We start from the raw sequence: 27,710 nt of genomic DNA on the forward strand, positions 1-27,710 counted from the left end.
ACCTAATTTAAAACCCTATCTTATTCCTACTGTCAAAGGAATTATACAGTGCCCATACAGTTTTCAAATAACTTTAAACCTTTATTGTTTCTGTTCTTGAAACACTTCTCTGGCATAGGGAAATGCTGTTTATACTGATTTTACTGAAGTGCAGAGGCACAGAGAACAGACTGTGCTGAGTCTGAGGCACATCAGATCTGACCATGGCAATTCCTTTCAGATCCCAGAAGCCATAGTCTTTGTTTTGGGCATGTGGATGCCCTAAATACTGACACAGGGGAGTCGTGTAGCCTCCGGGGTGACTCATATGCAAAGCAGGAGCTGTTCATGGCCAGCCCAGGGGTAAATACTGAGAGCCTTTCCCCTCTCCAATTCCCTCTTCCTTCTTTTCTATATATTTACTGGAGATGGAAGTGGGATTCAGTTGCCCACTGACTAGTCATTGTATAAAATCAAATGAACAGCTCTACTTTTCAAAGTAGTGCAATGCCCTAAGAGGAGATAGAGACCAGCAGCAAACCCACTGTTCACAAAACACACAGCAAACATGGCTTTGCCATGAAAAACCTGGAATTTCTTTTACCCTTATTAACCAAGTGAGCCTCTTGCTTCTGTTCTGACCTGTCTCCTTTATTGACATAAACCACCTGACGTTGGTTTCAGGAGTTTGCCATAATCTCCCCTCAAACAACCCTGTTTTTAAAAGAAATATCTCTGCCTGGAAGGCATCAGAAAGCCCCAAGATATGCTGGTGGCTGTATCATCTGTCACTTTTGCTGCTTCCATTTAATTAGAATGAGTTGGAATAATCAATATTTCCTTGTCTTTTACAAGTGTTTAACATGTGTTTACAGAACAGGTTACAGCAATGTTAGTATTTACCTGTAGGTGCATCTACACAGGGTTTTATTTTCCTCTCTAATAAAAATTATGGAACAGATAAGCACTAAAACCCAGGTTAGTGTATTGCAGTATTGATTTCTGCAAGAGCATTGTAAGAATATATTTATCTACCTGTCCTATTATGAAATGGGTAAAAATGTACCACATAACCATTTCAGTCAGTCAATGCTATATTGAAAAGCCTCTTTGTTTGTTCTTCTCAATAGGCCTTTTGAGACACACTTTTTTTATTTTTATTTTTTATTTTATGTGTATTTGTGGAAGAAAGGATTAATACAGGATGGTAGTGCTCTGTCTTAAGACATCTCTTTGTCCACATTTTGTTTTAATTACAACTATTGTGTTGTGATTTTGGCTCACTCTGCAACTCCACATTGGAAAGCAAAGAGAGAGTAAAATGTGATTAATTATAGTTTGTTGTCCTGGCACCTCTTTAATTCCAGCAATTACTCTATTTTCTCATGGCATTCTGAACAAAAAGGAGCTGTTAAGGCCAGGCTGGATGGGGCTTTGAGCAACCTGGTCTAGTGGATGGTGTCCCTGCCCATGGCAAGGGGTTGGAATGAGGTGATCTTTAAAGTCCCTTCCATCCCAAAGCATCCTGTGATTCTATTATTATGTTGAGCCACGGGCTTCTGACAGGTGTCTGCCTACATTCTTTTATGACCCTAGAGATGCTTTGCCCTCCGATGTGGTGGTGTAATTTTGTGTTTCTTAAAAGCAAATTTCTAATTGATCAAAAGAAGAGTGAAATTAAAAGAGTGGTGGTGAAGATGAGAAAAGGTTATTGTCACCTCTCCGTAGTGAAGACCACATTATTATTACTCTCATAAATTGCACTGTGTCGTGCTTTCTATAGCAGAAGGTCAAGCTGCGCCCAGGGATAGAAGTGAGAGAACAAATATAAACAACAAAAGCAAAGAGACTCAAATGTCTATAAAAGGGAGTGTTTGAGCTGGTTATTCTGTGGAATGTGTGTCAGTACTGCTGCACAAGGGTCTCCATGTAATGATTTCAAAGGGTAACTTCTGGGTACAGGTGGGCTGGGTGTGAGAGGTGATGCTGGAAGCAAGGGGAGACAGAAGTGTCAGAGGGTGCAGCAGTGCACTGATCACAGACACGCTCCTGCGGATGTGACCCTCTGCTCCTGAGGCAGCCACTCTCCAGGGCCTTGGCCAAACCTTTATGAAGACAATGAAAGATTTTTTTTCCCCTTTCTCTAATAATCTCTGGTTCATACTGTTAGAAGCTTCATGTAATCATGTGGAAATGTGTTTGCACTATGGTGGAGCCTTAGACCTTACAGCTTTCACAGCATTTGGGTGGCGAGAGGGCACATGGTTATAAAGCCCCAGCAAGCTGCATGTTCTGTTTGTGATTCCTAGTACAGTGAACTCTGCCTTTAGGTAATGCAGTGATAATTCAGAGCTGCCTTACCACAATTTCTCTGTGTTCTTGGAAAGAACAGAGCAATACAACTGCTGTCTTCTGCCCTGGATTGCACTGTAGATGGCACTGTGAAACAATGATTTTGGTTACAGAGATGTATTTTACAGCACCTTTCCAGACGTTAATTGCAGTGTAATATGGCTTTCTTTCTAGGTCCCCAAAGTGAAGGAAAAATTCTGAGATGCAGAAAGTCTTATTTGCTACTGCAAATGGGAATCTGGAATAACTATGAAAAACACACTGAAATAATTGTGTTTGACTGGAACAAAATTCTTACAAAGTCCCCAAGGTAAGAGCACTTTTTATCTTTCAAATGACACTGAAGATTTGCTGTTCTGGTGAGCAACAATATCCACTTGAATCCAATAGAGAATGAAGGCTTGACATTTCTGGAAGCAGCAGCCCACTGACGCTGAAGGGCTCAGCACCCCTTGCTGCATCTGTCTGCCAAATTTCATTTTTCTCCTACCTTTTCAAAGATCCTCTTGTATTTCTTTACATTAGCAGGCTGAGAACTTGAGTCCTGCCTACCTGCAAGGCAGACCAAAATCTGAAAATGTATCATTTCAATGGTACTGTCTGCTTTTAGCAGCCTTTCAGTTTGGATATAACTAAGTTGATGCTTGGTAGTGATACACTTATTCCTGGACTTGAATATTCTTGCAACGGGGTAAGGTTACCCTGTTACTCTGATGAACCCTGGTTTCACATTCCCTGTCTAACATCACAGCATGGCTTCATAATCTGGGAAAGCTTTTGAAATTATTTCAGCACACAACCATTTCTACTGAGACCAGTTTTGCTCCTGCACTGGGAGCAGTGGGAACACCTGGGTTCACTTAATTGCTGAAATAGCAGCTGATAAGCACACAGTGCATGATTTGAGACTAAATACCTGTCCCTTCCATTAACTCCTACCAGTAATGGCATGTTCAAAATACCTGATCTGTGGTATTTAATTCCATGGGTTAAATCCTGCTTTCAGTCACACCTCAGGAAATCTGTAGGAAAGTTCCCGCCTTTGTTATGATACCACAGAGTGAAACCAGAGCTGAGGTCTCTGCTATTTGGATCAGATTCCAGTGTTTGCATTTAGAGCAACAGACAGATGGGATTGCAGGATGAGCAGATGATGACATCCTATTTAGTGATAACTGGTGCATGAGCTGTAAGCTCATGTATGTTTCTCATGGAGAGAGTAAGAAAACTGAGATTAAATTCATCTCTCTCCTCAGGAAAATGAGGTTCAGTTACCTGGGAAAGAAATGGTACATTGATTTCAGAACTTACTAGGCAGTTTTCTTAGGCTAATATTGGATCACCAGTAATAATAACATTTATGCTGGTTTCACAGTGACTCAATCCCATTAGCTGCAGTGGCATTATGTGGTTCAGCTGGATGCAAGAGGTGAATTAGGTTCAGCTGCTCTGAATTAGCCTGGAAGTGCTCCATAAGAGGGCACTCACAGGGTAGGCAAGGACTAGTGATGTCTTTATTTTCTGAGCTGTAAAAGACCCTCAGTGTGTTCCTTCCTGTACTGGTTCATTTGCATTCAGGGTGGCAACACTGGGCTTGAGATAGAGCACCTTCTTAAAGCCAAAAAAGGTACCACATTGTCAAATCAATCTTTAAAATGTAGATTCTTTACATGTAATCTTTGCTTTCTGAGGTTTGTAGACATGGTGAACTCTTTATTAATGCTAGTTGTGTAATTTTTAAAAAAAAGTTTGTAGGCTGGAGTAAAGTCTATAAGGACAGCTGAAGATTCTGGGGTTTGCACCAATGTGTAAAACAGTATTTGTTGCTAAGATATGTTTACATGCAGCAGACTTTTTGTCTCTTGATTTTTGATATTAGTAAGTGCTTTTGTGACTTGTTTGGGCTTTATTAAGATTCTCAGTAAGGGAATAATATTGTTTTATGAAGTGTGAAAGTTAAACTTACGCAAGCACTACTAAATGAGGAAATGTGGCCTCTGCTTTGGTTTTTTTGTAGATGTTTATCAAACTTAATATCCAAGTGCTTCACCTGGCTGTGACAGTAAAGCTGTCTAAGGCATGAATTGTTTCTTTTTTTCCTTTTTTTTTTTTTTTTTACTATTCCTATATTCAACACTTGAATATTGGGTTAACTGAATAGTCTCAGACATTTTTAAAGATAAACAGATAAATTATTTGGAACATACTTGGAAGAATCAGAACTGGAATCCACAGGGGGAAGAAGTTCCCAAAGGACTTTTTGGTGCAAATAAATATGCTTGTGATAGGCTTGTCCAAATCCCAGTATGTTGATTCACTGCAGACTAACATCACTGCTATGAAAGCAGTATTTAGTTCAATTTATGCAAATCTATAAATTGCCTTTAATTAATTTGATGTATTCCTGCTTACAGAATTTGCTGAAAGTGTGAAACGTGGTATCTAAGGGTTCAACTACATAATGCCTGTTTATGTATCACACAAGTAATAAATCATCATAACTGAGTTTAAGAAGATGATTAGATTCCCTTTCTATATGATGAATGGCAAAACATAAGCTATTGAGGGATTTAATTGTAGATATTAGCTGAAAAATTACTGAGGATTTCTGATCTTAGGTCTAACGCTGACTAACAATATGCACTTCCTTTAGAACAAGTGTTTTCTGAAATGCAGTTTTTAACACCCTGGCAGAGAAGTGAGTCCTTGCATATTTGACTGAGGTGCTGGTTTCATGAGTGTTTAACCCTCAACAAACCTACTGGAAAGGAAAGCTCACAGATGTTGTGTGACTGGGAGGCCCAACCAGTTCCTGCACATGGCTACATGGGAGCTGGTACCTTTAGCAAATGTGTCCTGAGAAGTGTTAAGTAAAAATGACATTTTTTTTTCTATGATTGGGGCAAGTGCAGTTTAAAAATAGTAGTACAGCTTATATTTACATTTGAGTGTGGAGGGATCTTAATAAAAAACAACCCACCCTTTATCTCAGATTCATAGAAATGTATTGCACTCATAGTGTGTTATTATAAATATGTGTTTGTGGGTAATGTGATGTGTGATAGACATTGTTTTGCTTCTAATTATTAACGTTATTAACAAATAACTGATGCCAACTAAATCATGAATATGATTTTGTCACTGTTGTCTTGTAATAAGCCATATTGGTTATTCTTCAGCATCGTCTCAGCTTTCCTTCCCCACATCATTTTTATGTTATTCCCTACATACATTGTTCTTTCACTCAACTGCTTCCTTTTCTGCCTCCAGGATGAGATTCTGTGCCAAATCAATGCTTCTCTCTGAGTGGCTCTTTCTGGTCTATGTGTTAATGGTCTGCTGTAAATTGTTGTCCGCCTCTAGCCACCATCCCCGGGGGCACACAGGTAGGAGCTTTTAAACTCATTATGTGCTACTGAGACCAATTAATACCACTTGCAGCATGTTAGAGCCCACTTTTTAGCAATGGATAACTGATGAGGCTGTTGACAGCATGTTATAATCAGTGAGATAGGTTAAAAATATAACACCAAGAAAAAAATGAGTTACTGTAAATTTTCAAGGTTTTTCTCTAGTAATTTTATGTACTGAAGCTCACCAGACAGGTTTTTTTGAGTGACTTCGTGACCGCTAGGACTTTGGGATTTGTTTGTGTCATTTTGCTTTATCTGTATTGGGATTTGTTTGTGTCATTTTGCTTTATCTGTATTGGGATTTGTTTGTGTCATTTTGCTTTATCCGTATCCAAAGACATTTTGAAATGTATCTTTATCTTCTCCCTCTTAATCCTGTCGTTATCAACTGACTTTACAGTGGTGTCATTGGCTTTGGTGGGCAATAGATCAAAGCCTTCAGACTTATCTTAGTCAGTTCTTTCACTGAGTAACACAAATTCTGAACAGTGCTTTAGACCAGCTTGTGACGTGCTCCTTCTTTTCCTAACTTGCATAGTGAGGCAACCAGAAAGATCTTGCATTTAAGAATATGTACTATTATAGTAGGGAATTATCTATGAGGCACAATGTGTTATCACATTACAAGTGACTGAAATAGCTCAGAATAAGCTGGGTTGGCTTTATGGAGAGATATCAGACTGAATCTCTGGAGCAGCACCTCTGTTAGGATCATGCAGACATGTCAGCTTGAAAGCAGAGAGAGAGAGAGAGAGATGTACCTGTGCCGGTGAAAAGTGGAAGTCCTAAATAAAATGGGGTAGCTGGGCTAAGATTGTGTCACCTTTGATCCCAGGAGAGAGATAAATTAACAAAATACCTCTTTGAGCACCACTTCTCAGGAGAGGCCAAAAGCCTGGCTGCAACACCATGATGATGCCTGAATTCTCAGCACCACAGTCACCTTCATGGTGGCTTGGGGACTTCAGCAAGTGTTGCTGTTTGTGATGTAGTTTTATTCTTAAATTAGTCCTAGAGTCCATATGTAATGTTCTTAGCTCTGAGCCAGACTCTTGTGGTTCCAGGTCTAATGTTAGCATCCACTCCAGCTCAGCACTAGGAAGTGGGGATGCATTTCTTAAGGCTCCATCCTCCAGATGAGACAAACTATTGATCTCTTTCCTGGCTGCTTCGAGTGGTCGTCTAGGTGGGAGCTGAAGGCTCCTCATGTGCTCTCCAAAATGTCTTCAGTCCTGGTAAGCAGGACTGACTGTCCTGCACAGAGATGCTGTGTCTGTATCTGTGTGCTCAGAGCACATCAGCAGTGGGTGTCTCTGAGAGCTACCAAAATCACCTCCCTGCCTTACCCCATCACCAGCTCTGTGCTCCCAGGTGCTGTGCAGCACTCTCATGTGTTTGCCATAAAATGCAATCACAGACTATGGAGAATAACTGGAATGTTGTAGCAAAAGCCCAAAGAGTGATTCCAGCGAACACAGTGTTGGAGGAGGATCTGTACTACTGTTTTGCAGGGATATTTTATGGAAACTAGTTCAATCACTTCAATGAGGAAGGGGGTTTATGCACAGTGACAAGTTAATTAGGCCCTCTTGACCTTTCCTGTAAACAACTGCTGCTTAGCAAAGCATTTCAGAGCTGACTACACAGAAAAACCTGGAGAACAGCCTTCTGCAGCTTTTGTCATTTAGGGAAGAGTCTTGTCAGAGGGAATGATATTTTTGTCTTTTCAAGATGCACTTTGCATTTGTAACAAAAGGAAATACCTGTAATAGGGCAGTAGTGATTTTGTGTTGTGGGCTCATATGATGAACACTTATTATATAATATGTAAATTATGACTATTTTTTACATAACGTTTCAGAATGCTTGACTGCCTACCTATAGTTGACACCAGGAATTCTTTCCACCGTATCAAAGAGGTTCCATAAAACACAGTCAGGCTGCTTGACTGTTGAGCAGATTTGTGCACTGTGATTTCTCTGGGAGGCTAAAGAAAGGTTCTGCTCTTCATGACTAATTTGGTCTGATTGTGGAGTTATTTTTCAAATGGGCACCCTTGAAACTGGAGCCTTCATGCGCCTTTTTAGACTATGGTGTCTTGTTCTTCCCCAGATGTGAGTTTCCCTCATCCCATCCCACTTTAGGGTTCCATGTGGTAGATGAAACAGTCATCCCATTTTTGATTCCCCAGCTCTCTGTCTGACACGTGGTACCATAGAACATTTAGAGGGCTTGAGGAGCTCTCCTCAAGGGGCCAGTGTTTCCCAGCCTCACCTTATCTTTGCTGTTTGAAACAACACCTAGACAGACCTTCTAACATATGATCAAATCTGTGCTGGAATCTGTTGTTTGAGCAAGACATGTCCTTGTTCGTCAGGAAAACAAATAATTCAGAGCTTTCAGCACAGCCTGTTTTGTGGAAAGCAAATAATTAGCCTCATTTGTTTAATAAAATTAGCATGTTCTTGGATGGCAATTGAGATAAAATTTTTGCAGTCAACAGGCAACATTAACACTTTTCAAAGTAAAAGGTCCTGAAGCACATAAGAGGGATGAATTCAAGCTTTATGTTTGACAAATGCTTTGTCTGGTGTCCCTTGGATCAAGCAGCTGTAACCTGACAGGTACATGCTGAGGTGGGATGCTGCTTAGGAGGCAGGAGGTGCTGAGCCTGGGATACTTTAGGGGGAGCTGGTTTTTAAGAACATGTTGTGCCTGCTCCTGGCAATCAGTGTGTCTCAAGTGATGTGCTTGACACCATCAGTGCCTTAGAATCAAATGCATAATCACTACGGCCAAGAAACTGTATTAACTAAGAGCAGACAATAGAATTTAGATGAAAATAGGGATTGACTTTTTCTTTTCAAAATACTACCATTTTTAAGGAGCCTAATCCGATAAAAGACAATTATTGACTTGGGTCATGTTAGATGGTGCCTGAAAGAATAACATTCTACAGCTGTCTCTGCAATATTCAGGCAGGAATAGAGACTAGATCTTAAGGACCCAATAACCATCTTGTTTCTGAGAAGTGGGAGAGAACACCACTGAGCAATCCCTTTGACAAAGGGGGCCTCTTCACTGTAATAAAGGGTAAGGCAGACCTGGTTCTTTCTTTTGTTCTGTGAAATATTCACCACCATCAAATGGCTGGTAGGGGAGAAAGAGACTGTTCAATGCTGCCAAGGCAATCCTGCCATTGCTTTGCAGAAGTTTGGATCTCAAGCCCAGCTTGGAGGACGCAGCCTATTTTTAATTGGAACGCTGTAATTGCTTTGACTGGCAGAGTTAACCAGGCAAAAGGTAGGGAAGAAATGTTCCTTCTCATTACCATTGGATCGTTGAAGATGCTGCTTATGCAGATTATTCCAGCACCCACCCTGTACATCTGTGTGGAGAAGACAAGTCAGAATGTTCGTCTGACTTTGTTGCTCTGAATTGCTTTTCTGAAGAGTTTTTCTTCTGCACTAACAATAGCCAAGGGAAGCATAAGCACCAACCTTACTATAGCTTTTGGGCAGTATTTCAGGCTCCTGGACTACCTAGTACCAATATAATGATCAATTCTATGCTGTGCTGGATGAAGCAACATACATTTAGTAGCAGAAAACATTTGTTTCTGCCTCACTGCTGTAAGTCAAAATCCACAAATGAAGAAGCATTGAAAAGACACTTTGTCAGGTCAGGTCAGCTCACGTGGAGGCTGGACTTGCAGAACATCAGTTGGTACAGCGAGCTGAGCAGTTTCTGCCATGAATTACCAGTGCAGCTTGGCTTTTTTGAGGCTGCTTGTTTTACATGATGATGCTCACCTGAAGTGCTTCCAGCTGCCTGCTGCTTGTTGAAAGGTCTAGATTTTTGAGAAGTCCATTATTATTAGTATTATTAATATGCCTGGAATCCATATATTTAATGAACATCTGTAGCTTAAAGCGGAGCCAAATTGGTTCACATTTCCCTTTTCTTTGTGATTTCAAGTGAAGAGTTCAGTGATAGCCAGAATGGTTTGCTTGCTCACTGCAGCTGCAGGATGATGCAGATCACAGGGATAAATCACGGTGTGTGGGTGCACTGGGACACCTTGGTCTTTTAGCCATCTGGAAGAATGAGTAGCAACTTTGTTTCCTGGAGTTTTCCCCTTGTTGCGTCGCAGACAGTTTTATTTATGGGCTTATCAGAGGTTAAAAGGGAGAAGTCTAAAAATGACAGTGGCAAGCAAATATACATGACCCCACCAAACCTAGTGACCCTTCTAACACCCTGGGGCGTACACACCTCATGGCCTCTGGTAGGGAATGAGGAAGGAACAGCAGCCCAGAATAGATAAAAGCTTGATGAGGTGTCAGTGTGGGGTGTGTTATCAGTCAATCAAGCATCAGGTGATGAAGAAATGAACACCACACTTCCCCTGAAGGATGAATAAGGAGTTCAGTGGTGCTGTTGGACTGGGCTTAGGGGCTGAGTGGCAGCTGGGCGTGTGATTATGGGAACATCCAGCAGAAGGTTGTTCCTTTATGCACAAAATAGCAGCTCATGCTGAGGAATGTATCAGACACTGGTTTGGTCTGCAGTACCCTCCAAAGATGCTTATATTTTTAACTCTGAGTATGAACTGTCATCATCAGCTGGAATTCAGACCTCTTGATCATGCTTTTGGTTTCAGGTGGTCCTGTAGCAGACTGGATTGTTCCCCATCGATTGCAGTTTTTCACAGCTTTAAGGGCTTTTTTTCCTCTCCTTTCAGAACTTTAGGGACAGATTCTGTCCCCACTGGAGTCAGAGGAAAAATTCCTTATTTACACAAGCTCCAGTATTTAATCTGTTTAAGGGAAAACTGTGGGTCTGAAAAACGAAGTTTAGTGTTAGAAACATTGCTGCTTTCAAGGAAACAAGGAAACCAGAAAACTCAGTCTTCTTGTTCTCCCCTTATTTTTGGTTTGGAACGTCATTCTTCCTAGCAGTGCTGTTTGGCAGCCACGGGCTGGATTCCCAGTTCCACCAGAGGGCCCTGCAAGGCCGTGGAAGGGGCTCCAGCACAAAGCCACTGCACTGATTTAAACACCAACTCTGCATTTTGCTAACTAAAATTATGAGTCCTTTGTATCTCAACGGGTCAGACATGGTTACTGCACAATAAGCTTTAGCCCTTTGTTCTATTTAACTCCTTTTATGTCTTAATGTTTTATTCAGTGTGCTATTTATGTGGTTTATTATCCAGCTTCTAAATATAGGGCTGCTACAATATACAGCCCTGACTGTAATCTCTTCAAGTAATAAGGTAGGGAAAGCAATTCAGTTGAGAAATAGGTTCCCTTTAAGTCAAAAGGAGCAGAATTCTCTCTGTGAAGTTTGCTTTTGAGGAGAAAAAAACCCAAACAAACACATAAGAAATTCTTATTATTTTCTCTTTTTATTTTTCTTAAATAACAGTTGGAACTCTCAATATATATGACACCAAGTCAGTGTTGATTTAATCTTTTATAGGGTAAAATGTAGCTTTTGGTGTCATTTTTCGTGAATGTACACTGTGAGTGGAATGTGATTGTATATGAAAAGATGTGTATATTCCAGGGAGATGGGGTGGAGGAAGATTACAGGCAAACCGGTGAATGAGCAGGTTTTGTGTCAGATTTCACTGTTTCAAAAGTGGGGGGGACAAGTTCTGTGACTAAAATAAGATGGAATCTCATTTAATGCAAATACTGAAGCCCAGTGTATCAACCTGTAGAGCAGGAGGCTGAAACCAAGCTCTTTCCTGCAGTATCAAAATGACTTTATTTTAAAGCTATTGGGGAAAAGAATGTGAAAATGCAGCCTTTATTTTATTTATTTTACATCGACAGCATAATTTTTTTATATAGCTGCCATCTGCAGTAAATTATAATCTTTATATTCCATTGACCAAAATTATAACCAGGAAAGCTTTCTTTACTCTTTTCTTCTAAATGTACCTTTCCCAAAGTTAGAATTGATTATAGAAAAAAATTTGAAAATGGTTAGGCTTGTGTTAATATGTGGAGAAAGAAACGGTCAGATAGGTGTAAATCCACAAATAAAATGGAAAATATCTTGTCCTCAGTGTTCATTTGGGTGAAGTGATGCAACAAAAAGTGGAACATGCTTTGTTCTGGGTTTACATGGAGGTCAACACGCAGAGTCCTTGGGAGGATGGATACTTGAGTGATGAAGGCAATAGATTAAAATATAAAGGACTTGCATTGAATTCTTTGCTCTGAAATGATTAAAAGACCTGCCTAAGATGAAGTCCTGACCCCACTGAAGCAGGAGGTTGTGATTCTTCTGTGATTTAGTTTCCAGCCTACTCCGGATATGTCATATGGTTTTTGGTCCCAGCAGAAAAGTTAGACTTCATAGTTATGACTTTATTAACGCTTAAGCCAGTTATTCTTACAGAATTCATCATTCAGTGCTTTGCAAATCACTGCCATTTTGAGGGATGGAAAGTGCTTTAGGGCCTGTTCTGCTATTGATTGGCTCGTCTGTGCTCAGTGCCTGGGCTGCACTGCCACAGCCCTACAATAACATCAATTGTGATGGCAGCACAGGGCCTGTCCCAAACTTACAGTCCCATTTCAGTGGAATTTTAAGGCCTTTCATCCCAAATGAGTGGCTGCACAGGCTTGAATAAAAGCCCATGGAAATGGGTAGCAGTTTCTGTCGACTTGGTGACTTCAACTCTGTGTCTGGTTTTGTCTGTGCTGCCAGGGGAAGCGTGGCTCAGAGGCAGACTAGGACATGCTGACCCTTGGTGTTGGTTTTCCTTTGCCTGGCTGTAAGTGGGTACAAAACATTTACTCTTTATTTAAGAGCAGGAAATTAGGTGCCATCCTTGGCTGTAGCATCCAACATGCCCCACCTGTGCCCAGTCCACTCAGACCCCATGAAGAAGTGCTCGGCTCTGCTCTCCTGCCAAGCACAGTGTTTTCCCCTGCCAGAGAAGCTGCCCTTTGACTTGACCTTTATGGTGTTGATCTGTCTGGTTTCAAGGACATGTTGGATCAAGCATTTCTTCTTGGAAACCAGAAAATGTTTAATTAATAATGGAAGAACCTGGAGATGGAATTTTTTTATTTTTTACTAACATTTAAGTGTTTTGTTGGCGGAGTACCTCTGGGTTGCTGCTGGTAGCCCCTTTGCTGCCTGTTTTTCAGTGCTTGGCAGCATTCTTGCATTCCTTCAGGAGAGTGACAACTGATAGTGGACAATGGATTCTAAATAAGGAGATTAAAGATGTCTTGTAGGGTTCAGCAAGGTAATCTCTCCTCATCAGACTGGAGATGGAAGCTGCACCTGACATTCATTATCTTCCAGCGTGGCAATCTCTAACAATACCTCCAGAAATGACAGAAGTTATGAGTGGAGAATTCTAGGATCAACAGTTCTATTGCCTAGTGTGTGACCAATCTTTATTTAATTATTTCCTTTTTTTATTTCCACTTTTTTTTTTCTCCCTGATGGACATCATCCATATGCCTTGCAGTCCAGTGATGATAAGTAGTCTTTTGATTTGTGTTGTTACTTTAACACATAATGAACACATAAGTCTGAGGCAGGGTTTCTCTTAATGTTATTTACTGTTTGCATCTTCCTGATATCAGTTCTGGTTTATATCTGTGTTTCCTTAAAGTAGCATCTTAAGAAGCAGTGAATATTTTGGAATAAGCAGAATTCTTTTACTGTCTTTTTTTTCTTTTTGGCACAGAGACAAATTGTTGCAAATTAGCTCGTGTGGAATGGCAGGATCTCTGTGTAGCAGATGAGGATTGTGTTAGCAGCTATTTGTAGGGTGTTGCATCATGTTGGATATTCTTGCCTGATAGCAAAGTGAGTGATTGTAACCCAAAATCTGAATGTATCAAGGTAGTCTTTTGTGTGCATCTCATTTTCAGGTTGGGTGAAAAAGCTTAGAGCACTTCTTGTGCTCTCTTATATCCCTTCTTCTGTAGCTCCCTTTTCCCTTGGGAGATTTCCTTCTATATAGCAGGAAATAAAGTTGACAGGGAGCACACTGTCCTTCCTGCTTCATGCTGTCCCTGGATTGTCCCTGGATGGGACACAAAGATGAGGGGGTTCAAGGACTCTAAGGTGGCATTAGCCCACTTGGTTAGAGAGTGAGTATCTTTGAGCAACTAACAGCACAGAAGGGGAGAGAGGAACAGTGCGACAGTCCCTCACTCATAGCTATCACCTTTGTAAGGCACCAGAATGGATCCAGAGCTTTTCCTACTTCAATGTCCAGCACAATGAAAGACAAAACCTCTTAAAAAAGTGCATGGAAATACCTATTTTCCTTATAAATATGTATTTACATGTCTTTTATCTATGCTACATGCCACACACAATTTCAAAGTATCAAGGCTTTCTGTCACGTTTCCCCCCATCCCACTGATATGTTGCACTGTCTGGTGATATATTAAAAAGTATATTGAGGGACTGAAAGTTATGGAACCAGATTATTGCACTTCATGAATAAGCAATAGTTGTGCAAACGTTCTCCCTGCCTCATTTTTGAATGAGGCACAATAAATAACTTGTCCAAAGGAATGATGCCTGTTTTCCTCTGGCTTGCCATGTTGAGAAGGTGCCCTCTTGAGAGGGGGTAAGGTCTTAAAACTGTATGTCATCACTGACATTTGTTACTTACTTAGATTGTCTTTAGAAAATGTAATTTAATGAAAATATTAAAACTGAGTCAAAATGTAATTTAAAAAAAGTGAAAATTATGTCAGTTGGCATAACTCACCCCAGCAGCATGAATATCTGGCACAAACTGTGAATATGCTAAAGATTTCTGTCTATTGAGTCCTTTCAGCAGATGTTGGTATTCCTCCAATTAAAAAAAATAAACCAAAACAAAAAACCCCACTCCTTCAAACTCAATCAACTGAAATTTCTCATCTAAAAGAGTTTGAATATAGAAAGAGATCCCCTCTGTTCTCTTCATGCACCCTGTTGGAGTTGGTACTGTTGGATCACCAAGGAAAAAAATGTAACTGATAATTTTATTTTCAGAGTATCTAAGTGCATCTTGCTTAAAAAAGAAGCCTGATTGCTCTGGAAGTTGTCCTTTGGGATTGTCACTTGCTTGACTGCGTGTTCAGATGAGTTGTCTGGTTCTGGGAGTGCCTGCTGATAATAGAGTTTAATAATTTACTTGCATTGAGTTAATTTTTCAGATTTTGTTCTTCTTCCAAAGTTTCAGAAACGAGGAGGGAACACAGTAAAATCTACTATCAGAACTATGCTTGGATTTTTGTGTTGTTTGAACTGTATAGGGAAAAGCCCTATTTTGACATTTCAGTTGGGAATACTGTAACAGATGTTTTATATTTCTCCCTGCACCAGACATTATTATTACTGGAAATACAAAAAAAAAATTGCTGCCCTCAGCAAAATGTAATTTACTGCAAGGGATGCCACAGTCCCCAAACAAGGAGCCAAGATAATTAGTCTACAACTGAAAAATAAGTCTGCTATGCTAATGTAGTGAGACATCCTTTTATCAGACTGTATCACATGGTAGTTTGTGCCAAGCTAGAGAGAAACGAGAGTTTACTCTGAAAACATGTCCTCTTCTGGGGGAACAAATCCAATCCAGCAGTGACTATGCAAAGCATTTTCCTGACCCTTCCCCAGTATCAAGGGATTTGGATTAACTGAATTCTGGATCAAAACCAAGACCTGAGTAGGGGTTTTTGCAAAATCGTTTCCATTTTTCTTTCTGCTGAAACAAGAACTGCATCAAAATGACATTAAAAGAACTATGGCTGCAGAATGACCAGTTTATCAGGTGATTCAGCATTCTCTCTGTATTGCCTCTCAAAAAAAACCAAAAGGGTCTTTGCCCCCAGATTGGGCAGTCTAAATGTGATATATGCTGGAGTAACTCCTTTGGCAGCCAGACTCGCTGAAACCAAAGCAATACAAGGTGTTTTTTCAGCAACATGAGCTGCTTTACAAGAGAAGTGTGATTGTTCTCATTTAACAGACAGGGGCTGAAACACGTGTGCGTGGTGAATGTCTCCGTGTCTTGGGAGCAAATTGGACTCTGTTGCAGAACAGAGTCAGAGGTCATATTTAGATTGCCTTACCTGGGACTTGTTGGCTGGGCTACTATTTATGCAGACAACACAGAGCAGTACTTAAATACCATCATTGCACCGTGCTGGCAGCTACAGCGAAGGTACACACCTGTCAGAGCTGACAAGTGACTGGTAAGCTCCTTCCCAAAATTATTTCAAGTGTTTCTTGGTCCAGAGTCTGTCAGCTGAGTTGGTCAAAAAGCAATGCAAAGGGATGGCATTTATTCTTACAGTTATCAGCTTTTGCTCACTGTATTTTTTTTTTTTAATGGGCTATGACATGAGCTTTCATTCTGAGATCTGTTAGGTAATAAATAGTATTAACAAGGTCATTCCTTGATCAAGGGAAAAGCGCAAGAAGTGTAATGATAAATGTGGTCAGTGGACAAGCAATGGAAAGAGGTCTGGTTTGTGACAGCATCAGCAGAGATTCGTACTGAGACAATGGATATTTCTAATTGCCACTGCTCTTATATCAGTGTGTCCACTAAGAACTGGTTTGCCACTTGCCTGTGGGATCCTTCTGTCTCAGGTGAGTGATGTGATAGTACAGTCATTGTGTATGAATCAGCTGATCCTCATTTCATGAAAAGCCAGGTAACACCAAGGTATGTGGAGTGGAGGGGCAGCATGTACTGACCTCCAGCAAAGGAGGAGTCACTGATGTTATAAGATACTTCAAATAAAGCATTAAACAAAGAATTGATGAATATAAAAATAAACCAGCACAAAACACAAAAGGATGAACGCTGTGCTTCAGTAAGAGAGTGTGTCAAGAAGAGCATCCAATTGCAAAGTTCTCTCTAGGTTAATGAGAGCTACTGACTGTTTTTTGCATAAATCTGATGACTTCAGCTATCTGCTTTGTGAAAGGAAGATAACATAGGGCTGATTGATAGAGTGAACAGGACATGACAATCTTCAAGGAAGAAGAAAGGCAGAAATCACTTTCAGTGGAGACAATTTCTTATGATGTCACTGAGCACTTGATAAGCCAATTGAAATGCAAAAATAACATTTAAATTACTGAATGCTGAAATGAGAGGAAGATAAATAGGTCTGTGCTAATGATTACGTAACCTCTTGATTAGAATCAGAGATTAAATAATATACTGTACGTTTTCAGTCAAGTCTTCTCTCCTGTAATCAAACAAGTGTTAAAGCTTAAAATGCAGTTTAGCAGTAACCTGGTAGAAACGTGCAAAGGCTCAGATTATTCTTCATGTTAGGTGCTATGCAAGTCTTGTCTATGCAATGTTTGTATTTGTGTGCAAATTACTAAAGCTTTAGTGCAGCACTTAACTTTTTTAACAGGTAAATGGGCTTTTTGTGCTTTGGTATAGGGGCAAATCTGGGACATCTGTTTACCCAGGAAACGTAATTATCCTAAATTAGTTCTTCTGAAATTAAGCTCAGAGTGTCCTGGGCTTGGTCTTTTGCTCAGACAGAGCTGAAGTAGAAAATAAAGGCAGGTACACTTGCAGATTCTCGGTAGAAGCTGGCTTGGTACCTGGGACAATGTATACTGTGTAATCACAGGGCAGCTCCAAGTTTTACCTATAATTCCAGGAGAATATTATTCATACAATCCAGGCCTTGCTATAGGGTGCAAGGATTCTGATCCTGCTTTTCAGGAAGGTTAACTGTGCAAGGAAGACCCAGCATGTCAGGCTTTCCAAGTGCCACACAAATCCCAAGATAAGCAAAATTATGCTCAGTAGTCAAACCAGATGAAACATGAATTATGATTTTTCCATTCTGTCGATGATGTACTTGAGTGTCAAGTATTGGTAAGTGATGTCTGTTGGGCCACAGTTCACAGTTCTTTGGAGTCTCCCATACACCAAAGAAAAGCATCATCCCCTTCTTTGTTGACTGTTGCACCACTGCTGCTCCGTGGGAGAATTCTGTGTAGTGGGATTTAAAGATAGATTAAAAATGGATTAACTTAAAATTGGATTAAATGATCATTTTATGTTGCTTGTAGTAATTTTACAGAAAATATGAAGGTATGAAAAATACATAGAGAAACAAGAGTCGTTCTCATCAGCATCTCACAGTCTCACAAAGCAGAGTGCTGATTGTGCAGCTAAACTGCTGAGGAAAGCTTTGTCTTTTCCCATCTCCTAGTCCCAAGTCAACCCACTTCCCCCTGCTTCCCTCCCATTCTCCTTGATTTGGAGGAGTTCTTGCCTATTGATGTCTTGCTGTAGAATCCTATTAGCATCAGAAATTTATCTTCTTCATAAATTGCCCTGTAAACTGCACCTTGACAATCTGAGTTGGCTTTAAATTGTTGTCACTGCCTCTGCTTCATCATCCGCCAAGTAATGATGTTGATAATGAAAATGTTATGCTATCATTTACAAATTCTGAGCCCCTCTGTTATCTGTGAGGGAATGCTAAGTAGATAGAGTATCAGTCTCATTTTGCTCTACACATTTATATTCTGAGCTCCCAAGTACTGAAACAAAGCAGATACAGGCTTTTAAAGCCAGATTTAACAGGATATTTAGATACCTATCGTGGCAGATTAGCAGCCAGTAGGATTTTTCAAATGTGTGTATTCAAGGTGGTTGCTGAACTTTCATTTTAACTGCAATGAAATTTCTAGATTTGAAGACTTTAAATCTGTGCTGGTACAAGCTGAGATCCTGCATGTTACAGGGCTCTGTGTAACCACTCCTCTGTCAGCTCCAGCATCTTAAAACAGCTAAACAGCTGCAGGGATCGAAGCAGATCAAGTCCATAGAGGGATTTCACAGTCAGCACCAGGAAAAAGCTGGAGTGCAGGTGCCTCTTTTGTCCTCGCCCAGAAGGAGCAGACTGTTACAACGACTTCTTGTTCAGCACCTGCTTTATTTTACTTTCTCTGAAAACTTTTGTCTCAGGTGGCATTGACGGCAAGGTGCAGAATGAGCATCAGTCTGACAGTGCCTCACCTCAGCCCTCGTTAGCCATCGATCTCTGCTCAAGTGCTCTCTGCTCAGCCGCCCCACTGGATGGCAGCAGCAGAACACAGCCACGGATTCCTTTTCTGCCTGAGTAGTGGGACTGTCCAAGTTAGAACATATTCTCCCAGCTTTTTACGTGACTTTCTCTCTGCTTAATCTTCTGTTATTTACCTCTGTGTTTCCAGGAGAGGCGCAGCTTGGTCTCCAGTTTCCTTTTCTCAGTGTCCAAGAACACGTGTTGCTGTTCCACATCTTCAAAGACCGAGGGTGAGGTCAGGCAGTGAGTAGGTGATGTGCTCATGAACCTGGTGTAGGTCACACTGCAGATATGACCAGCTCAGCTCGCTGATTTCAGGCAGAACTTTACCTGGAAAGGGAAATGAAACTGGGCATGAGCATTTGCTTTCCAAGTTTTATTAGGCTCTATCAACAGCAATTAAAACAGGCAGGTATTTACTGCTGGATAGCATGGACAAATAATTTAATTTCCTACTGCCTAAAAAATGATCCTCATCTTAGCAGGACTTGTAATTAGGTTTGACCTTGAGCAGTCTTGCATTCCTCATGTTACTTGAAGCAGTATCTGAATTTTTGAGTCTGTTTAAAATGTAAATTATGTTGCTTGAAATTTTTAACAACATCTTGTGTAGTGTTCTACCTTTACAACATAGAGGTACATAATAAGCAAATGTTTCATAACTAAATGTCATGATTTTATGCTGAGTGCTCAGACCTGCAATAGTTTATATGTGTGCCAGCATTTAAGTGGGATCCAGCTCACCTCCAAGGCTAACAATCCATTAGGATGAAAGTGTGGGCAGTTCACCCCAGTGTCAGTGCCGTATTTTTCAGCTGTTTGTGTGTGGAGTCTGTACAGTAAGAGAAAAGAGATCTGTACAGTTACAGGGCTCTGCAGCATGGAAGTCCTATGAAAATTAAAATTCTAGTGATGGTAACTTTTTTGGATGTCTAGGTAGAGCCTGAACTTCAATCAACAGAACAGAGCTTTTTCATTTTTTAACATCTGGTCTCTTGCAACTAAATGTTGAGAGTCAGTGCATTCTTTTTGGTTGTTCTTGGCTATTAGTAAATACTGTAGCTGAAATGACAGCAAGATGTATTTTAGGAAATATCACACCTCCTTTCTTTGGAGGTGGCTCTAAGTTTAAGAGGAAATACTTGTATTTACTAGGGAGTGAATACAGCATTAAGTAGGTACAATCAAGATGGCACTGTTTATTGCAAGCAGGAAATAAGAGACAACAACAGAGCAGCAGGACCTATAAATTCTGTAGCAGTGACACCCTGTCACTGGATTATTAACAGTAATTCCACAGTAGTTCCTTTTGGATACATAGAAGAGACTTAATCCCAGCCACAGGTCTTATTGATGGTGCTAGGCAAGGATGTGGAGATAATAAAGAAAATTTCTATATGGAGGAAAAATACAAGCTTGGAGCTGGTACAGGCTTGACCTCTGTTACAGCCCTTAATCTTGGACTAAAACAAGATTTTGGCAACTTGTTCACCCTTTCTGAACTTGATTGCAGATACAGTGACACAAACCTGTTTTGAACTTATCAACACCAGCCATGTGCATGGGCTGAATGTATTATCTGATGCAGGGAACTGGGGCTATTTGATTTACAGGACTGTCCCAGCTGTTGTATTTATCTGGTTGTCTTAAAAGCCTAAAGAAAAAATTGCTTTGAAGGAAATTTTTTTTTTTAAATAAAGAGATCCTCTAGTTAGAGTGAACTGTGCCATTCAGGAAAGGTAGCTCATTAGCATTATTAATCTAGGTCTGTGACTGGCCCTGTGGGAGAGTGTGCTGTGTATGCTCCAGGTGGCAGATGATGGAAGATCCATGGAGAGGACAGCACATCTCCAGCTGGCAGGCACATGAAATAATCTGTATGAAATTGGGGAGTTTTAGGGGAGTTTGGAAGTTTTAAGGGCACAGCACAGAAGTGTACTGGGATTTGGTCCTGTACATTCATTATGAAACGATACAGTGTAACGAAGAAATGATTTATGTCATTGTAATTGTTGTGTAGAAAGGCTCCTGTTAAGTATATCCCTATGCTGATGTCTTGTTCCAAGTACTGGGATTAACTGCAGGTGATAACCATGTTTTGGTTTTTGTCTGAAGCAAGCTGTTCCTTCCTTCCTCTTTAGTTAGCCAGTTCCATTTCAGTTTGCTCTTGTATATCATGATACTTGTCAATCCAATAGTCCAGCATGTTCTGAATTAATTCTGAAATACTTCAGAGTAAGTGGAACTGGGACTGTTGCAGAGAATGGGAGATGGCTGAGGATTACTGTCCTTACTGAGACTCATTAATTCCAGTTCTTTCCAAAAAGGGAACCATGTGCACATCTTGCACTTCAAACACTTCTTAACCCTGAAGGACTTAAAGTTCTGAAGGAGCAGGACAGACATTATTTTATAGTCCCTCTAACTGACTACCTAATAACTTTTTGAGACTTCTGGGCCAGCAGAAGCTCTTGTCAGTGTGAACCGTGATCCCAAAACTGGAGTCTGTCCCTCCCAGCACAACCCTTGCTATTCTCATGTGTGAGTGCCCATTTGGTTTCAATTCCATTTAATTTTCGTTATTAGGTATCATCCATTTGAAATATCATCCATTAAACATCATCAACAAATGCCAAGCAGGAAAAGCCATTGTTTTCAGTGCTTCTGTGTCCTCTTTTAGACACTTGTGAAAATCCTATCTGCAAAGTCCAACTCTTTTTAGCCACTTTCATTTTATGAGCAATGCCACTCCTCATCCTGAAATGACAGGGAAACACCAATAGTAGTTCACTTATTGCATCTCTTTAATTTTTTATTATGGTCAGTGCCAAAGTTATAAAGTACATTTATCAGGGTCCCAAAAATAATTGGAAACTGAGAACAGAATAGTAACTAGTTAGCCAGATCATACAACTGCAATGCTTTGTGTTGCTAAGAAGGACTTACTCCATGTTGCTTGCAGAGTTGCTGTTCTGAACCTCCTTGAAAGCTGGAGGAAGTCTAATTTGAGAAATTTTATGGATTTCTTTATGTAATAGTTCTAAGAAGCCTTGCCCCCAGTGACCTAATTATGTCACCTGGATGCTGCACAACTTTGTACTCAAGCAAAGCTGCCACAAGGCATGTGAGCTTTGTACCGAAATTTTTTTGTAAATTGGATTTTATCTTTTCTTCCCCCTCCCAGTACAAGATGCTGACTTCAACATTTTACCTGAGGTTGGAAGCTCCACTGATTTTTTTTTTTTTTTTTTTTCTTTTGGGTTTTGTTTATGTTTTGGGTTTTTTTTTTCCTTTCCAAAAGGCCAAGGAGGCAATGATAAAACTAATTTGTCTTTTTAATCTGTACCTTGTAATTAGAGCTAAGAGGGGCTGGAAAGAGATGCCAAGCGAGTAAGCTCTTTCTCTTTAAAAGCTCTCCAGGCACATAACTGAGTCTTGGGAGACCTTTAAAGGAAAGCACTAATGAAAATCTTGCAGAAAAGGAAAAATAAGCCAACAAAATTAAGACTTAAGTGTGCTATTTTTATTCAGGACTGAGGGTAAAAAAGGCTCTGGTGCCCCCTGGGTTCATTCTCAGATAAAACATTTGAATCACTAATTATTTTTAAATGTTCTTTTTGTGTGGATGAGCTTCCATCTTTGTTTCTGCCCTGCTGATTTCCCCAGTATTGAGATTTTAGGTGATTGAAGGTGATGTTGATCTCACTCGGAGGTTTTGGAATCGTTTTACCTCGGCTCTGTTTGAAAATCAGGTTTTTACTGTGAAACCAGTAATTTTCATGAAGTTTTGTTTTTCTAGAAGGCAAAGCTCTGAAGCACAAAACCCAACTTCATTTAAATGCTGGAAATTGAACGGCTGTGGAATTTAGGCACCTGGATCTCAGAAAGGTTTAGAAATATCACACCTTTCACTCGGGCAGAGCACTGAGTTAGAAACAAAGAGCATAATAAACATGATCCTTCATGTTTATAACCTCAAAGAAGGTGATGGTGGTGGCAAGAGAGACTGAATGGCAAAGGATGGAGGTGCCAGGGCTGGTCTCTTGAGAAGCTGAAGTAGGTGCTGATCATTTCTTTGGGCAGGATTCTGCAGTCTTAAGCCAGCAGATCTCCATTGGCAGAGCAGTGTTGGTGCACGGATCTGCTGATAGGATTGCTCTAGCAGAGCAGATTCTTTGTTTCTAGGAAACACACATATAAAATTTCCATTATTTGTTCCCTTCTGAGTGCATATAACTCCATTAGCACAGTGAACCCCACAACATTCCTTCTACCAGCTTATCCTCCGGGTCCCATGACTTCTGCTCTCAGTGGATTTTCTTCTTAGTCTTTACCAACCTTTGTTGTATAAATACCAGACTGTAGGATCAAAAAATACCAGACTGTAGGATCAAAATGATGTCTCTGAGCATTGCTCTGAAATGGAGATGTTGCAGAGCTAACCCATATTGTTCATTGGCACATTATGCTGTGCAGTTTGAGAAGGAATCTAGGCCTCATCTTGTGCTGGCGTTCCTGAGGACAGAGAAGAACAAATGGTTTTGAATAAGATGTCTTTTGATAAACAAGGTACCCAGTTAAAATGACACTCACATCCTTTTTTACTTATGCAAGTCTAGCTTTCGGGCTTTTTAAAGAAGAGGTGTCCAGGTAAATACATTTGGTCTTAGCTGGCATTGCTTAAAACTGGATTATTCCTTCCTGCCTTGGTGGGGCCATGAATGGTTACACCTTTCCCTCACCTCTCTCTTTTTGAGCTGATGAGGAACACTGCAAAACTGGTTTTATCTCCTTATTATTTGGAAACTATCCTCTGTCCTTTGGGTTTTTCGGAGTGGTTTGGGTTATTTCTTTGTTTTCAGTGGCTTAGTGAAGGCTGATTTTTCTGCTGTCTTAGCTGGAGGACAAGGCCAAAGATCCAAGTGACATGTCATCCATGGTCTGAAGGGAGAAAAGGGCCAATAGCAGTTAGGACTTGTGAGCTGAATGGTAAATAACGGGGACTTTTATATTTCTGAAACTAAGTTTTGGAAAACCCACAATATCCCCCATCATCAAGGGTGTTCTCAGCTATACCTCTAACTTCAATGTGTTGGTTTTCCAAGTGATGTAAATAAAATCAGTGGGCCTGACTTTAGGTGCTGTGCCTCCATGCAGTCACGGCCCTGGTGCAAACACTATCATCTGGACATTTGCAAGCAGCTGTAAACCTCTATTCTTTATTGCTCCCTGGTAGCTCTGTGCTATGATGCAGCTCAGCATGCAGATTTTTGAGTAAGGAGAGGCAATAGTTTTCAACATAAACAAGTCCGCTGGGTCGCATTAACCTCCTTCAGTCTCTGTGTTAAATAATTAAAATAAACTAGGTAGTGTTTAACTATACGTATTTAGAGGCTTACTGGAGGAGCTTATTAGTTCAATATTCTAACACAGTGTCTTAAACCTTCCTGAGCTCCAGGATCCCTTATTAAATATTTAGTGCATATTGCTGAAAAAGTCAAGATTTGCTTTATTTTTTAGAGGCAATTTCTATTCTCAAAATTTATGCAGCCTTTCAAATACTGGCCACCTATAAATAGTACTTTTCTCAAGTTGTCATTTCTTGCCACCAAGGAGTATTTTTCATTTGTGCCAATCCTAATAGCGCCACAAGAATTAATACTTGCAGAAGGCTCTGCAGTGCATCTTTGCTGTGTTCCATAGAACCACCTCAAACACCTTTTTAAGCAATTCATTTGACAGCAGCTCCTTTGGATAGAAAGAAGACGTGTGTCAGCTGCTGACTGTGCTTCGGAGACATCAATATTTCTCCTCTTCTGCTTCTAAAACCGTCAAAATGAAATTAGTTAATTGGTGAGTACTTTTGTGTAGTTGCTGTGGGATAGTAATTATTGGTGACAAGAGCTGCTGGATGTGCACTAGTACAGTACAGCAAAACCTAAAATTTGGAAATAGAAGGCATTATCCTGCACTATTATTATGACTAGTCATTTTGCCAAAGTCTGGCTTGCTATAGATTCAAATCTTCAAGTTCAAGGACTTTTTGCCAGGAGAGAGAAGATTTTTGCCTTGTACAGAGCAGAGTTTCATAAGACTTGCCACATAGCTGAGCAAAGGCAGCTTAGTGGATTAAAATAGCATCAGTGCTATCTGTAGTCTCTAGGGTGATGAGTTATAAGGAAAGGCAAAGACCTCCAGGAAGGGATTTTGTTTCTGTGGAGTCTCTATCAGATGTTAGTGTAAAAATAAACAAATAACAAATTGTTTCACTGAGTCCATTCTCATTTTACCTAATTGCTTGTCTCAGTTCAGAACTGGTGAAGACAAGACATAAACCATGTTGTGTTTACTTTTACACCCAAGGCCTGATTGCTTATGAAAAGAAATCGGGTTCTGTGTTTTCTGTGCCTGTAGCTGGAAACTGGTCATCTCCTGCTACAGGCTCTTCTTTCAAGATTTTAATTCATCACTCTCTGTGTTGTTGCATGGTCTGAGGTGGCAACTGAGAAAAAGAGACCCTGTTCAGCTCCAGTAAAAGCATCAGCTTTGTAGTGTGAAGGTATCTGGGCGAGCCATTCACAGAATCCTGCAAACAAAGCTGTTTTCTACATCTAACAATGAGTCCCCATAAATGGCCTGTGTGCCTTAAGACATAAACTACCTAATAATCCACCTCTATCCAAATGCTTAAAATTACTTAAAATCTGACAAAGGATAATGTGTTAGACTGGCAGCATGTTTAATCTCTAATATAGAATCTATTCATCACAGTAATTGCCATCCACCTCTCATCTGAAACTCATCTGTGCTTTAAGCAGGGAATCATGATCAGTCATAACACTGTCCTCATAATACTAGGAAGGAGAAATACTAGGTGAGAAATTCTTTTAAAGAAGGTACTCCCAATTTTGACAAGATGGTTCATGCACAAATATGTCTGGTTTTTTCATTGTGGTATTATAAGGCTTTAGAGTGTCTAGATTAACAGATTTCCCCTCTTCTCTACTGGAACTTTTCCTGAAATTTGGTGGACATGTAAAAAGTTAATTAAAAAAAAAATCCTCTGGTTTGAACTGACAGGAACATTAGAAACATTAGAAATCTATTCTCTCTTACCCAATTTCAGTGCTTTAAATAACAATATATATTACTAAAGTTCCTAATATAATGTCAATTATTTAAAATAAATAAAAAAAGGAAAAACAAGTTATGATTTTCCAGAGGCTGCACCTTTTAATCTCAGAGTGAGAAATGCATTCCTGAAGGAGATAAATGACGCTGTTTTTTCTAGGCCGTTCGTTGCATGTTGCCAAATAACACGTCTGATTTCATGTCTAATAGTTAGTGAAATTTAATGAGCACAAGGTGAAAAAGGAAATAGTTCTCAGTAGGAAGGGAGCTGAGTTCTTCTTTCGACACACCCTGCTGTTCATTCGATTGTAAAAGATACCCACAGGTGGCAATTCAGAGCTCTCAATGCCTTGCCTGTGTGAAAGAATGAATGTGGAGCCAGGGCATCTTGGGAACAAATCCACCCCACCTCCCAGGCTGAATAGGTTTCAAGAGGAGGGAAAAAGGGCAGCCTTTGGAGCTAACAGGACGGTGTTGGTGGGCTGAGATTTTCACCATTGATATCTGAGGTACTTGACATTTAAGGCACTTACATCTAAAGCTCAGGAAGGGAGTGAAATTTATATTTAATACAGTGGTTAAATCCTTCAGGTGTTGAATTGTTGCAGCACTGTTGCAGGTTGGAAGCCATACTTGAAAGCTTCTCCAGGTTTTTCTGCTGGGAATCATTTGCCAACTGGGTCCATCAAAACACTGTGTGCTGTGGCCTGAGTGGGCTTTGTGGAGAGGCAGCAGAGAAATCCTCATGAGGACTTGAAGGGAGCCTGTGAGAAATATGGAGAGAGTCTATTTACAAGGGCATGTAGTGACAGGATGAGGGGAAATGGCTTCAAATTGACAGAGAGTAGGTTTGGATTGGATATTAGGATGAAATTCTTTTCTGTGAAGGAGGTGAGGCACTGGGAAAGGTTGGCCAGAGAAGCTGTGGTTGCTCCATCCCTGGAAGTGTTCAAGGCCAGGTTGGATGGGGCTTGGAGCAACCTGGGATAGTGGAAGCTGTCCCTGCCCATGATAGGTGGGTTGGAACGAGATAATCTTTAGGGCACTTCCAATCCAAACTGTTCTATGATTTGAAGTTTCTATGACTATCACACTTTTCTTCAACTATCCCATCCACAGCCAATGCAGAATATGTGGCTCAGGGACTCTCACACAGATTTTACCTTCGTTGGAGTTGTCATGGTACCTGGGGGAATTGCATCCTTGTGATGGTTTAGTTGTTCAGCTCTTGCCTCTAGGATGTGTTAAAGTTAAAATAGTCCCTGAGGAAAAGGTGATGCTGAAATGTGTCATTTAGTCACTCCATGTGGAACTGTAGGTGCCAGGAATGGATGTGTGTTCTGGTACTTCCCTGCTTTTTTAGGAAACTTGCCTGTCAAATTTCCTTCAGTAAAAGCAGGATATCTTATGTGAGGTGTTGGATGTTTTTAATATCTGAAGGTCTAATTCTCTCTGGTGCTAAGCCTTGTAAACCAGTGCTTTGTATAACTTGGAGTTAGGAATACTCTCTGCATGGCCAGATCAAATTATGAACATGGTGACTATCAGCAAACTGGTCTAGTTGCTGTGTAGTTTTGAGTTGTGATTAAAGATAGATCATTATTTTGCAGCTTCTCAGAGCACAGAATGCTTGGAATACGATATTGAGAAACCTGCTTTCATGTTTGTAAGTGAACTCCTCTGGGGTTATGTTGCTGAAGCTGGATACCTTCTCAGCTAAGGCTATTTCCAAAGTGTACAT

The 27,710-nt window shown here is 40.3% G+C and overlaps 1 protein-coding gene across 6 annotated transcripts in view; it reads left to right on the forward strand.

The window, feature by feature from the left end:
* Nucleotides 1-27,710, forward strand: part of TAFA4 (TAFA chemokine like family member 4) — an 81,553-nt gene that overhangs the window by 31,496 nt on the left and 22,347 nt on the right. For 5 of the 6 annotated variants that reach the window (XM_032699492.1, XM_032699493.1, XM_032699496.1 and 2 more), the window contains 2 exons: nucleotides 2,506-2,641; nucleotides 5,602-5,717. In XM_032699492.1, coding sequence (XP_032555383.1) covers nucleotides 2,562-2,641; nucleotides 5,602-5,717 — 196 coding nt within the window. In that variant the 5' untranslated portion in view covers nucleotides 2,506-2,561. Of the gene's footprint in view, nucleotides 1-2,505; nucleotides 2,642-2,856; nucleotides 3,023-5,601; nucleotides 5,718-27,710 lie in introns of those variants that run through there. The other variant, XM_032699497.1, reaches the window with a different exon arrangement.

This window comes from Chiroxiphia lanceolata, chromosome 11, assembly GCF_009829145.1.
Source record: "Chiroxiphia lanceolata isolate bChiLan1 chromosome 11, bChiLan1.pri, whole genome shotgun sequence".
In the NCBI taxonomy this organism is placed as follows: Eukaryota; Metazoa; Chordata; class Aves; order Passeriformes; family Pipridae; genus Chiroxiphia; species Chiroxiphia lanceolata.